Source organism: Cydia strobilella, chromosome 1 (assembly GCF_947568885.1).
Source record: "Cydia strobilella chromosome 1, ilCydStro3.1, whole genome shotgun sequence".
Lineage (NCBI taxonomy): Eukaryota > Metazoa > Arthropoda > Insecta > Lepidoptera > Tortricidae > Cydia > Cydia strobilella.
This window is the reverse complement of record NC_086041.1, coordinates 9,463,676-9,475,871: the sequence shown is the minus strand read 5'-3', so window position 1 is coordinate 9,475,871 and position 12,196 is coordinate 9,463,676. Positions and strand designations below refer to the sequence as shown.

Genomic DNA, 12,196 nt, shown 5'->3' with positions numbered 1-12,196 from the left:
TTTGGAATGATTCAATCTGATTTAAATATATATTAATTATGATTATTATTTATGTCTTAAGAAAAGGCACATTCACTTAAAGGGATAATTTTATTTTTGCCGTTTCGGTGCAGTGTATCGGGCTTCATATCGAATTCATCATCCTGCTAATATTTACGCAGTGCATCTGCATCTGCAATTCTGCATTGATCTTGTTGCGAAACTAATAAATAATCCAAGTCGATTTAATTCTATTACTGATTCGTAGAGTGCGCGCCGATTCCCCACGGCTCATTACTCGTCACTAGAACCTAGTCTTTAATCGAAGATTAAAATTAACTGTCAGTTAATGAAGTCCTGGCGCCGGCCCGGTTATTTAACGCAGGCTCAACGTACGATCGATACATATAGTTTCACAAACTCATATCGAGTGTTTCTGTCTGTTCCAATTGAAACCTTATTAACTCTGAACAAGCTACTATTTTCCATCACTAAACGTGTTCAGATAAGAGTTCGATTTACTTTTTGATTGCAATCGTATCGTAATTGTTTTTCACGCTTATTTTGATTTAATTGAAATAAATTTGTTTCTTAATATTTATTGTTTATTTTATTGTTTATTGGTGCGCTTTGTATTTTATTTTTGAGTAGTGAGAAAGGTTTATGTGGTTAGGTAATTGTTTTCTAATAAAAAAGCATTAATGTGAAGAAATTGAACATGCAATTTAATTATAAGGTTCTCCTTGTATTTTAATGATTACTTACCCATAAAACACAGAGAAAAATCAAATTAAGAAGTGATTTAAAGATATTTGAATTGTACAAACCTCTGTTGATACAAATCAAATCCACTGAAAGGTCTCATAGTTTAGTAGGTACACCAACTTAACGTCTATCCTATTCAGATACCTACAGCTCAAACTCAATTACAGTTCGAATAAACTTAAATAATGGATTTTCTTATTTGTCGACACAAGAGCCTATGTCAATGCGGTAATATTTTTTCATAGACATGGTCACAAAAGTGGGATTTAGTATCCACCATCAACAACTCGTTTTCACGAATTATTGTCATTTGACAATGAACCTTATCAAATGTAGAATAAATCGTTTGTCGCTTGTAATTATTTAATGCACCTGACCTTAAATTACTACAGAGTCTACACTAAAGCCTATTATGGAAAGAGACGTGTAACTTTACCATAATGGGCAGAAGATGCGACCTTGCGACGAGGAAGCCCGCACTAATGATATTCATTGCCTTAATGTATACAGGGTGATAAAATGTGCGTTAGCGCCTTTTGAGCTGCAGAAGGCTGATCCATTAAGTTTAATGTGTATTTTGTACAAGCGAACTAGATTAATGTTACTTAAGTAACAATAATCGGTAGTTTAATTTTCCACATTTCATTGTGAAAAATTAAATGACCGATTCAGAATAGTTCAATAGCGTAAAGTTTTTACCAGGAAAACCTATGAGTTGATCTCATCGCGTAGGAAGGATAAGGATAAGGATTGAAAAGATGTTAATATTTGAAACACTGCGATTATTATTATTAATTATAAAACATGATACTTGTGGTGGCCGCCCGGTGAGTCGGCCCAGGTACCGCTGGGGAGACAGCGTTGAAGTGGATCTGTTGCAGCTTCAAGCCGCAAGCGGCAGGAAACGGCGCAGGATCGGGCAAAGTGGCGTTCTCTTGTTTTGGAAGCCAAGATTTGCGCCACTGAGCCACATTAGTTACTTAGTCAGTTTATAAAATATTTGAGACTTACATTACAATTTTTGCAAATTTTTCATTAGGATTTGACTCCATCCTATTTTGCTAAAAAAAGGCTATTTCAACAATGTCTGTGATAATCTCAACCATACTCATGTTCCTACCAAACACTAAGTAAAATAGTTCGTGTATGTAAGCCATTTAATCATGACTTCGATGTAAAGTGAAATAGGAACACATGTACTCAAACAAGCTTAGTCATAAACCTAATATCGTAAAACGAAACTTTCATAAGTTACGTTAAAATATTATTCAAGTTTCAAAAGCTTGCGACCAACTCATATAGGTACTTGAATTTATCATACCTGTGTGTACAGCTATTTAATGTCCATTGCGTACAATAAAATGTGAAAGCTAGACGAAACAAAAAAGAAGTAAGTGCTTTTATAACAGTCATACAAAATATACCTTCTAAACGAGTAGGAAACGCGCACACGTCGAGTTATTCTGGCCCTGACCGTAGATTTAAGGAAATATGGACCTACGATTTACTAAACGATTGTTTTCTTCTTATTGAGAATGTCGTTGAAGAGATACTCGCACTAGTACTAAAGTCAGTCTAAGCTAACTTTGCATCGACTTGAACAGAACAGTGAGGGGGTGTCATTAAAACGGCACATTTTTATAGAAATTTTACATTAATGATGACATTGTCACACTTTGTCATTGCAAATGTCATGCTGAGTTAACTTGGTCAGACTCTATTTAAAATTGACTCAAACAGATACAAACATTTGTATTTCAATTGCAAGTAAGAAAATGAAATACTATTATGCAACTTTTATCAACCGCGCATTTAAGAAGATTATAGGTACCATTAACACAACTGACAACTATCTAGACAACTGACAAGTACCTACTTAAAAACTGTATCTCAGCAGAACCTGCGACGCTAACCGCTTAGTTTACGTCGTGGCGTGTGATATGAGGCGGAATGGACGGGCCGCTTCAGGGCGCTATTTAGCGCACTTTCGAGGAGGCAGGGTCAGTCCCGTGATTGCACTATCAACTCGTTACGTTGTATAACAATGTCAGAATGTAACAGGATTGCTAGGGTCCAGGATCGCATAAACTTTAATGTGCGTGGAGGTTTTTAACGAGTTTTGACAATTATTATAAATAATCTCAAGGTAACACATTTGATTTTAACTAAGAAAAATTGCGCTGGTAAAGTTCTCAGTGGCAAAGCGGTTGCCTAGCACAAAACAGTTACAGTTGAATCAACCAAATATAGTCCAAAAGCTCCAATCTTCGTTCAGGTGTGATATTATTTCAATGTCGCTATTCTGAGGCACATTACCTTCATAAAAGGAAGAAAAACTCGGACAACATCAAAAATAACAATATTGATACTTAATTAGTTAGATGGTTTTACGGTATTTCACTAAATAGTTACTTGACTTCCACTGGTATCGTTCCATCATTTACAGAATATACCCATTATATCCGCATTTACCTTAAAAAATAGTTGGCTCGAGTGTCGTTGTTGGGGCAATCGTTCGACAACCTCTGCCTGATAGTAGTAAAATAATTTAGCGAATCCTCCCACACTACCCCAACCATGCAGTAATAAAGGGAACAATAACGCAGCATTAGACCAGCAAGTACTTGCTGGTCTTATGCCGTGTACCGACGGTGCGCTGTTGCGGTTTCTAAGCACTGCCCTTGGACCGTGGTCCGAGCGATAAGAGTTGTGGTGTACTGTACCTACCTACCCATGGAAATAGCTTAAACCAAATAATTTGACCCTGTCGATGATTCGAGGTTAGAAGAGAAGAAAAGAAAAATGAGTTACCTAGAAGACTTTATTACGATCCACAAAAATACTTTATAATATGTTATGATTTTCTAAATAACTTAAGAGTTAATAATGATGTGATGTATTATTAAATATAATTGTTGGCTACGAATGTCGACACATCACACACAGACTAGAGTGATAATTTACTGTTTGTAAAATGTTTCTAGGTAACTAGACTTCTAAGCATTTATTTTTAGCCTTATACCTATTATCAAATTTATCGCCACGGAGGGGGCATGAAACGAATCAGTATGAATAAATTAAACCACTTAAATAATACACTTAAGCTTAACCTAATATGTAATACGGTTTAACTCACGTATTTTTTTAGGGTTCCGTACCCAAAGTGTAAAAACGGGACCCTATTACTAAGACTCCGCTGTCCGTCTGTCCGTCCGTCTGTCCGTCTGTCTGTCTGTCACCAGGCTATATCTCATGAACCGTGATAGCTAGACAGTTGAAATTTTCACAGATGATGTATTTCTGTTGCCGCTATAACAACAAATACTAAAAACAGAATAATATAAATAATTAAGTGGGGCTCCCATACAACAAAAGCGTGATTTTTTTGCTGTTTTTTTCCGTAATGGTACAGAACCCTTCGTGCGCGAGTCCGACTCGCACTTGGCCGGTTTTTTATTCACTCGCGTGATATGTTTCGGAGAGCCTAAACCTCAATTTTCAAGCGCTAACAGTAAGCAGTTAGCTTAGTGTTAGTATGAATCACGGCAGTTCAAATTCGATCACTTTAATTTTGTTTCCGCTATCGCTTATGTTTTAATCTATGTACAGTGAACCTGTATATTGGAAAATTGTCTAAATTATTGGTTGCTTTTGTAACGGCCCGCAGCGTGGGAAAACAAGGGAGTTTTCAGTGAAATTATAACTAAACTATACCTAAACCAGCTGGCAATATGCCATATAAGCTTGTTCTCGTCGAATGTTAAGCAATTTTGCTCTAAACAGGCGCGGTTAAATCCTTGCCAACGTTGCTATACGACAGTACTTAGCTTTGTCTGGTCGCAAATTGCTCGCTCTTGAAATAACTTGGTCTATAAGTACCTATAGTTTTTAAGCAAACATTGCGTACAGTGATGGGCCGAATATGGACTTTGCCGAATATTCGGTTGGGCTAAAACTGCCTAAAACGCTGAAAACAAGTTCATAAAGGTCCGCGATCTGCACTCCGCACGTGTTTTTGACCTTTTCCCTCTGGACCGGCCGGGAATGTTTATGAAAAGAAACGGAACCGTCTCATGCCTGACCGCGAATTGCAACCGCGCCAGCTAGCGGACGCCCTTAAAATAGTACATTATTGTCGAGGCTCGGAAGTAGCTACTTGCTGGCTGAGGATTCGTTTTAAACGGACGACCTTGGGAGTATATACAAATAGTCGCGGTACCAACATTATAATAATAAGTACTGATCATCTGTTTGGCTGTTTAATGGACCTATGCCTGCATTTGATATGGTCACTTCAACTTTTAAAAAGTTTGGAACTCGACAAATAATGGAATTTGTATGCAACATTGGAGTCCCGAAATCGAGACTGCAATGTTTTTAACTTTTTAATTTTTTGACTGACCATAAACAACGCACTTCGCGACCTACTTTTTAACCGGCAACGTCGACTTTGCCGTCCATTTTTGAGAAAAATAATTTGTTTATTCGCTAAACAATCTGCAGTTCGAACTGAACTATTCGGCTGAATACGAACATTGAATAATATGCCGAATACCGAATAATTACCGAATATTCGGCTCATCTCTAATTGCGTATTTTTTGTAGTGGCTTACTTATAACAAATGGTACCTATGGTTCGTAAAAAATAAATTAAAATTTCTTACCTACCGATATTAGTATTTGTTAAAATACAAATAAAACATGTATAGAAGAGCCATGTTATAAGAAAAAAAAATACGTGAACCATTACTCAAATCTGGTTCGGCATTTACTTGACGTCTATTTAGCTAACAAATTCACGGGTTGATACTTAGATACATTTAAAAATATTTTAATGATTTAGATACATTTAATAAATATTACCAAACGCTAATCTATTTACTTTTCTATGTTACGGTTTTGTAAAAGGAAGCTCATTTGGCCACAAATCATGGGATTTCCCTCCAATACGGAAACGTGCGGGTTATTGAGTCGGGTTCGGCTCAGCTGAAGTAATGCATCCAGTTCCCACGATACACATGATATGCGCTTGCGCCCGCTTTGTTCCACTTGGAACTGGATTAAATAGTCAAATAGTTTTTATTTAATAAGTGTCTAAGCGCTGTGTTCCCATTGGTTCCTTGGTCGTCTAGAATATATTTTTTGGATTTTCATCATTATACAAACTAAAAATATAATAAATGATATACGATTTCAAGCTAACTTGGTCATATACATTATAAATACTATTAAAAACGGGGTCTTTACCATCATGGCGTCTGGTATCCAGTAACACCGTTCGTATCAAGCTAATATGGGTAGTCGCCATAGTATATGGGTAGTGATCTACCCAATTAAACTCGCAGCACATCAGTAGGCAACCCTTGAATATGGCATAATTTATTTTGCAACGTGTCGAAATATCGGGTTACTCGCGAAAACAAATATATACAAGGTAAACCTCACCTCGGTAGGTCAACCCCGTTTTCAATAGTATTTATAAAACACTAAGTCTCATTAGATTGCTTAACCTCTTCAGAATTTAACCGACTTCAAATCCAAGAAGAAGGAGAGGTTTTGTATTCGGTTGTAATTAAGTTCACCGATTATTCCAATACCCTGTGGTGTTTGAGGAGTCTATTTGGGGGCAGAGGAATAACGAGTTGGTATTTGAAGGGACAGGGGTTTGGAGTTAAGGGCTCTGCGATTGAGGGGTCGGGATTGGTGGTTCAGGGGTTGAACATTATGCAGCAAAAGATATCAGTAGGGACGGTTAATCATTTGTTAATAATTATACAACGCATGAAATTTGTCTTTCACAAACTACGAAGTTTCAAGACCCTAACTGAAAAAAAAATGTTCTCGATATAATCCCTCTCGACTCTCTTAGAAGATTTACAAGTCCACTATTAAAAAAAAATTCGCTCCCGAAACTATTAATACAAACTTTTCAAAAACGGTGTAAGTAATCAATTTTCGTCTATTTTAATACAATGCCCTTTTTACAAAGTTTCAAGTTCCTAGCTTAAAAGAAAATTTGTACCACATATAAACTTACATCCCCTTTTTAACCCCTTTAGGGGTTGAATTTTTAAGAACGTTGAAATAACTTTTTTGGTATCTTATACAATGCCTTTCTAAGAAGTTTCAAAGCATTTGTAATAGATTCACTTTGAACCCCTTTTTAACCCTTTTAGGGGATGAATATTTAAAAACGCTTAAATTACTTTTCTTGTATTCTAATAATATATGCCTTTATACAAAGATTCAATTCCCGCACTCAAAAAAATATTTGATCTCCATACAAACTTTCAACCCCATTTTTACCACCTTGGGGGATGAATTTTCAATAATGCTGAACTAAGTTTTTCCTCCTTTAATTATATATATTTCTATGAAGTTTCAAGTACCTAGCTTAAAATAAAATTAGGACCACGACAAAATTTCAACCCCTTTTTAACCACTTTAGGGGATGAATTTTTAAATACGCTGAAATCACTTTTCTTGTATTCTAATAACATGCCTTTATGCAAAGATTCAAGTCGTGCACTTAAAAAAAATGTTTGACCTCCATACAAACTTTCTACCCCTTTTTCACCACCTTAAGGGATGAATTTTCAAAAACGCTGAAATTACTTTTCTAGTATTTTAATAATATGCCTTTATACAAAGTTTCAAGTCCCGCACTCAAAAAAAATTATGATCTCCATACAAACTTTCAACCCCTTTTTCACCACCTTAGGGGATGAATTTTGAAAACCCCTTCTTAGTGGATACTGACGTCATAAAAGCTATCTATTGTGAAAATTTCAGCTCTCTAGGTCCAACGGTTTGGGCTGGGCGTTGATTTAAGTGAGTCAGTCAGTTAGTCAGGACTTTTACGTTTATATATATAGATTTTGCAAATAAAATTGCTAAGAAAGGTTAAAATAAATTATTGTCCTATTTAAATACGTGCGTTACCAACTGATATGTCTGAAGTTGGTGACAAGCCAATTTTTGAAGCCTTTGGTACGACGTAACTTACTACAGAAAGTATGTTCATTGCCATCGTAGAAACAGCGTTATTTTTAGACATTTAAGCGGATTATTTATTATTAACCGGTAGTGTTACTATTTGTCTTGGCACCGACTTCAAACATATCAGTTGGTAAAGCATGTACTTATATAGGATATTATTATATTTTATCATTTTTATCCTTATTTAAGTCGGTTTTCTTTTTTTTTAAGTTTTTTAGTATTGGGAAAGGTGTGATGTGAAGAGTAAGTTAACTATATAGGTAATTAATGTTGATTTATCAAATACTGTTGTGTCCTTTAAATATCAAAATTTTAGTTAATAACTCATAAAGTTTGAAGTTATTCATCAGGTTGAATGAAATAATTATAATGATGGTTGAAATTTTAAATTTGTTCTGACTGAAGTTAGACTTTCGGTAAACCCAGATGAAGCATACCTCTACCATTTAGGTTTTCGCATCGCGTGCGCCTCAATATTATAAGAGTTCGCTCATTGATTTCGCTTCTTTGTGGTACTGATTGAGGGTTTTGGAATGCTTTATGAACCTGGAACTAAAAGGTCGTAAGTTTTCGTCAAATGATTTGTACATATAACTAATGAGTTTTGAGTATATTTTTTTGCTGTATGTGATCAATGGATGGAACGCAGAGCGTGAGAAATGTAACAAAGTTGCTTTTAGTGTAAATATAGGTATTTTCATTTTGTTATTGTACGTTTTAACAGACGCTTGGCGGTATATTTAAAAAAATGTCCATATTGGCCAAATTGTAGCAAGCAGTTTTAGGTAGGTAATATTCAGACATCTTAAAAATACCAGAAATTTAGCAAGTGAAGATCAATGTCCAACGCAGTATGTTACTTTTATCACATCGGACTGTATTTCGGCTGCCTATATTAGTTTCAAATAAGATTAGTATTTTAAACCGAAATATGTAGAGAAATAAATATACATATAAATAAAATCTGATCTTAAACTTTAAAAAATCCACTGTACTAAAATAAAAACAGTTTTAAGTAGTTCTAACAACAAGGAACCATCGAACCATATTGCTTTAGTGACTTAAGATTTATAAATGTGTCCAATATAGTGTTTTCATCAGTGCGTCAGAAACAACAAGAGCACGGGGCGATACGTCACACCGCGTGATTATCAATAACACTAATATGGGTATTTGTCAAACTCTCGGCTTTTACTTCACACCATTAATTCTTATACTAAAAAACAAGCAGTTCCCATAGCGTTATATACCTACAGTAGTGCTCAACATAACAGTAGTATAACTCTAGAGTAACTTGAGTAAATAATTGCAAAAAATATGTTAAGACATTCATATCACCAGAGCCTCAAGCAAACATTCAGCGATAAAAGCTTATAATATCATAAATGATTTTTTTAACATTAAAAAAATATTTACTTCATTATTATTTAAGTAGTTTACAGATAATCTTGATTTAATATTAAGTAATGCAGAAGAATAAGAAAAAAGTTCGAATATAATTTTCAGTTTCTTATTGACTGTTATTATATTGCACAAATGCACACCAGCTGTAAATGTATAGAAAATTTTCCTGATTGCTGTTTCTTCTTAGCCTTAGCCACGTCCCACTCCTAGGAACAAGCCTCCTCACATGCTCAAGAGGGATACGGTGGTACTATTAGTTTTTCTGTGCAAATACCCTTTATTTTTTTGTGGATGGTTACAGGACTCCTGTCGATGTTTTAATTCACATAAAAGCCGCTGGGAAACATCAAATAATATTACTAACAAGTTTAGAGAACTCATTGGCACGAATCAGAATTCGAACCCGCGAACTCCGTTTTGATAGTCGGATTCTGAATCAGTCCCATTTTTGTTACAAAATAGTCAGGTTTATAACCTAACCTACTGGCCTCGACCACTAAAATAACTTATGTAATAAAAATAAATTGGAACCGATTGCTACAAATAGCGGCCTTTACCTTCCGCACAATTTCATGGAGACTGCTACTCGTTCTTCTGTGAAGAGTCAAGGCCAGAACACATTTTTAAGGATTTTACCTATGTCCAAAACAAAGGAATATTATAAAACTAGAATCCGTATAAAATGTTGATAATCAAAAAATCCCTGTAATAAGCGGTATTCACATACACGGTGGCTAAAAAATAAGTGCATTCCCGTTGCCAGGGAGGTTTCGGGATTATACTGAGCAACTTTTACTATGGGAGTTATGGGACCAACCCCGAAATCGCGAAAAAAAAAATTGGTTGGTCCATTTTCTATGGAGGGGTAATTTTTTTTCGCGATTTCGTGGTTGGTCCCATAGTAAAAGTTGCTCAGTATAATACCAAAACCTCCCTGACAACGAGAATGCACTTATTTTTTTGCCACCCTGTATATGTACGCTACTAAGGAGTAACTAATTGTAATCGTTACATGTGTAACATATACATATATTATGTAGTATAATATCCTCATGGACGAATTTAGAGGAACGCAAAAAAAAGGTTTAATTACAGGATTACAGGATATAAAGTAATTTTATAAAATCAGTAATAAATGTAATAATACGTTTAACCAGTTCCTCTTTCCACTCCACCCACTCAATCACTTTTCCTCAATGACTTGGTTTACTTAACTAATTTTTCTTTTTCAAAATTAGGTTTTATAAAGTCCTTTGGTTATACATACGAGTATTGTATTTTATAACATTAACTTTCAAAACAATTTTTTTTTTAATTATACATAGTGAAAACTTTTAACTGAAAGACGAATTTTACATTCAAAGGGGTGTTTACGGTACGTACAATCTACATAGCGTATGGCGTGCGTTGATGTCTTTTGCACCAAAACTTTGTTGAGAAAAACATGACATCCACACAGCTCTCCCTCAAGCACTCACTATTTACTCTATTTAGTTTTAATTCTAACCGGCGTACTCTGATTTTAATAACAGGTTATTAAATATATACTTGGACAATTTGTGTAAGAATGTCCCTATAATATTTATAATTTAATTTATATCCATAAGTAATCCAGAACTAATTCATAACTGTTATTAAAACCAGACTACGCCTGTAAGACTTCGAGACTTCAGTGTGCGATGTTATTATTTTTGTTCATATTAACACTACAAATTTCTCCAGGTTCGACCAAGGCAAATCAACGAAAGGCGCGAGCAAGCTCCGACGCGACCTAATCAACGCAGAGATCGCCAACCTTCGCGACCTGCTGCCGCTGCCACCTTCCACCCGCCAGCGCCTGTCTCAGCTTCAGCTCATGGCCCTCGTCTGCGTCTATGTACGGAAGTCGAACTACTTTCAACAAGGTAAGACATTTTTTCTACCTCTGAATTAATGGTGGATGACAAGAAAACAAAAGACAACAACCTGACTAACCTGAGATGGAAAATTACGAGTAGCTTAATTTTTTTATGAAATGTATGTTTCACTGGAATATTCCAGGTTCACTTACTGTTTATCTGTCTTTTTTAGTATATTTTTGTAATCAAATCGACTCATTAATGTAGTCACAGAATAACTAATAGTACTACCATGTAGTAAAAGCGTGATTCCTAATTTTCTTTGACAACTTATGGCTGAAGTTATAATTGGCCAATTGTTTAGATTTTACTTATTAAATTGCAAATGACATACAAAATTTTGACTGACATCATTATTATAATGTTATTAAAAGATAAATCCGGCCTCACATATATATGGCATTCATATCATGATATATGACTTACTTCCTATAAGAACATCCTATAGATTACCTTAATACATAGATATACGCACATTAGCTGATCCTTTGAATGCCACTCGAATGAAGCTCTAAACTATTACTCATTAATCTGCCGTCATTTAGCTTTGAAAAGGGCAACTCCGGCTAACTGACCGTGATAGCCGCGCGCTGTCGACGCTCGACGCTCGACGCACGGTTACGCTTGTTACGCCGTACGTCTGCGCCTGCTACGTTTGTTACGACTGTTAAGGCCGTTCCATCGGTTTGCCGCTGTCACTGTCACATTTCGCAAGAAAGAACGGGAAAGATCATGCCCGCCAAGTGTCAATTTTGATCGAATTTTGTCGATTTTTATTTATTTTAAAAACGTTACCTTACAATATCAAAATTCGAAAGCTATGAAATTACTTTTTAAGATTGTTTTTTCTTCTTTTTTTGTTTATAGTATCACATAATAAATAACCGAGTAAAGTTTGATTAAAAGTCCGAGTTAGAGGTTACTTTGGGAATTAATTGTATCGAGCGAAGTGTCATAATTCGTGTATCGGAAGCTATGTTATTAAAGATAATATAGTCAATAACTACATATTTTTTTTTCACGTCTACAAATATCAACGCCTCTTAGAAAAACATGATCATATAAGGAGATTATTCGCCTTCTGGCTCAGGGAACCGCCTTAAGAGTCTGGGGTGCGAAACTCCTCCTTTCGGGTATTATCGGCTCCGTTC

At 35.4% G+C, this 12,196-nt stretch overlaps 1 protein-coding gene across 2 annotated transcripts in view; it reads left to right on the top strand.

Annotated features, from left to right (window-relative positions):
* LOC134740472 (PAS domain-containing protein cky-1) overlaps positions 1-12,196 on the top strand; it is a 126,808-nt gene that overhangs the window by 26,239 nt on the left and 88,373 nt on the right. For both annotated transcript variants that reach the window (XM_063672956.1, XM_063672947.1), the window contains exon 3: positions 10,870-11,051. In XM_063672956.1, coding sequence (XP_063529026.1) covers positions 10,870-11,051 — 182 coding nt within the window. The remainder of the gene's footprint in view (positions 1-10,869; positions 11,052-12,196) is intronic.